The sequence below is a fragment of the Phytophthora parasitica genome, assembly GCF_000247585.1.
Source record: "Phytophthora parasitica INRA-310 unplaced genomic scaffold supercont2.159, whole genome shotgun sequence".
In the NCBI taxonomy this organism is placed as follows: Eukaryota; Oomycota; class Peronosporomycetes; order Peronosporales; family Peronosporaceae; genus Phytophthora; species Phytophthora nicotianae.
In genome coordinates this window covers 47,884-50,309 of record NW_008649145.1, presented here as the reverse complement: position 1 = coordinate 50,309, position 2,426 = coordinate 47,884, and the positions used below count along the sequence as shown (strand labels likewise).

At 53.2% G+C, this 2,426-nt stretch overlaps 1 protein-coding gene across 1 annotated transcript; it reads right to left on the bottom strand.

Moving 5' to 3' along the window:
- Window positions 1-388: 388 nt before the first annotated feature.
- On the bottom strand, window positions 389-2,114 carry PPTG_19717 (hypothetical protein). The gene has a single exon (XM_008918224.1). The coding sequence runs from the start codon at window positions 1,866-1,868 to the stop codon at window positions 453-455; it is 1,416 nt and encodes a 471-aa protein (XP_008916472.1). The 5' UTR covers window positions 1,869-2,114; the 3' UTR covers window positions 389-452.
- Between the last annotated feature and the right edge of the window lie 312 nt (window positions 2,115-2,426).

Below are 2,426 nucleotides of genomic sequence, written 5' to 3'. Positions count from 1 at the left end.
CTCTAGAAATTCCGAGTTCCTAAAGCATCTGACAGTCAAGCGTGGCTTGATGACGACTATGATAGTCGGATTATCACTAGGAGATCACTCCGTAGCATCAATACTATTGATTCAATAGTGTCGTTGGTTCAACACTCTTGCCGAGCACTGAAAAGGTTTGTAACACGACAGACTAGCTAAAAGTACTGGTGGTCTTGCAGTGGATAGAGCGTCCCCACTCAGATGTAGTATCTCGTGTGGCTAGTACACTACTACTAGGTATGCACTGTTAAAACAATATGTGCTGGAGTGCTGATACCAACGATATTGCCTTTTTGTTCTCAACAAGTCGGCGATGCTACACGTACGCATTAGCAAGACGCTTTCAGCACGGAATTGCGTTCAACAATTCGACTTTGTAAATAAGGTAAGGGTTATATTATTTTCACGAAGTCAGGCATTTCAGCTCCGATCTACACAGCCTGTGCGGCCACATCGTTGGCATCATGTGCGTCTTCGTCACTCGACGATGCCTCAGCTTCACGAGTAGTCTGTCGGTGCCAGGCGTTGACCAGTTCTAGCTTGCGTGCAGTTTCCGCGTCCATGGCCTCCTCTTCGTCATCGTGAGCCGAAACCGTCACATCCTGCTCGTCCGACTCGGAGTCGGCGGTGTCGTCACTGCTGCTCTCAAGGAGGCCTTCCTTAGCCAACTCGTCCAGCTCAATCGGCTCAGCCGCCGCGGTCGGTGTTGGCGAAGACTTGACAAAGCAGTTCCTCATTTTCACCCAGTTGAGCCCGATACCAGCGAAAGATAAACCCAGACCCACAGTCTGCTCCACGGACAGCACGTGGCCAAACAGAAACACCGAGAGCACGATACTCAGCACCTTGCGGCATGTTCCGATGATAGCCGTGGTCAGAGCACCGAACTTGCTGATGGTGAAGAAGATGAAGGCCTGGCCGAAGGCTCCGGTCAAGCTCAGCATCAGGAGGTTCGGCAGCGACGGCACCACGTACTGAAGGAACACCGGTATTTCACCGTTCACTACCATACCAACAGCGGAGAACAGAGCCTTGTAAATGTTGACGTAATACATGAGATCGAAGGCACCAATATGGTAAGCCTCCATAAATTTATCCTCGAGCGCACCGGTAGCTCCGTCGAACAAGAGGGATACAATCAGAAGCGAGAAGCCCAGCACCATGTTGGGTGTGCGTTCCTGCTCCGGTAGACTGTTGTGGCTCTCATTGTGTTGCACAGAGTGGTGCTGTTTCTCATGGGCTGTACCCAGCAGGAAAATCGCCACACCGATGCACAGCACAATAACCGACACGTACTTCTTGAGGGCGTATTTCTTGCCGAGCAGTACGCCCATGATCATAACTGGAATGGATTTGCACGACTTGCCCAGGATACGCGTGATGTACGTCACATACCGCAGAGCCACCATAGACGCGATGGTTGAACCGAAAGCTAGCGCACCGACAATCACCAAGAAGCTCTGAGGCATGGTCGAAGGCTTCTCCTTACGAGCGCGACTCAATCCAATGGCGACCACTGAGTTAAACACACAGAAGACGAAGGTCATGGACAGCTCGCCCAGCACTCGGTGCGTCGTAATCTTCTCCAGCACCACACCATTGAGCGTGAAAGACACCATAATGCCGATGCAGCAATAGGCCAGCAGCCACACGCTCTTCTTGCTGGCTTGTTGCTCCGAAACCTGGTTCACCTCGGCCAATCCACTGTTGCGCATGTCCACCACCGTCACTTCGCTGGGAAGCCGCTTGGGCTCTTGCAAGGACGATGCAACGGCTTTATCGTCCAGCACCACCTCAGCATAGTGCACGCGCTCGCGCGAAGGGGAATCCTCGATGCTGCACACCATCTTAGCTGCTCAATCGAGTGGCTGTGCTTTGTTAACCCTGTAGGCGGCAATTAACCAGCGATCCTGTTTGGCACACTTCTCGGCGTCAAGAGATTCCACTTGTGTCGAGGAAAGAGGTCCAGCGGCCGCGCGGGCGTTAGATGCCTGGTGTCGCCAGAGGTGCACGAGCGGATGCTCTACCGGCGGAGACGTTGCCGAGTGCTGCGTTGACTTGCTGCGCACGCTGATTGGTGGCTCTAATTGGCCAATTACTGGCGCGAAAAGGTTTAGGTCAGCACATGCGCGCACCAATGAGCGACGGCAACTTGTCCAGCGAAGGTGTCTGGGTGAAGTGATGGATCTATCACAATGGCCCGTTGCCCAAACGGAGCAACGGATGGTACATGTAAATGCAGGTATACTGGGCGCAAGTGGCGAGATACGGTGGCTGTGGGAGTGAATCACCCAAAGCGATGGCTGAGCCACCAGCTGTAAGACCTGCAACGCCGGCAACGCGGTTAGTGTACATGTAGCACCAACGACAAGGGCACTGCTTGCAACTTAGCAGCACATTTCATG

Bases quoted from the DNA above. Each gene is read 5' to 3' on its own strand.
- PPTG_19717 (XM_008918224.1), bottom strand. From the start codon at position 1,868: ATGGTGTGCAGCATCGAGGATTCCCCTTCGCGCGAGCGCGTGCACTAT.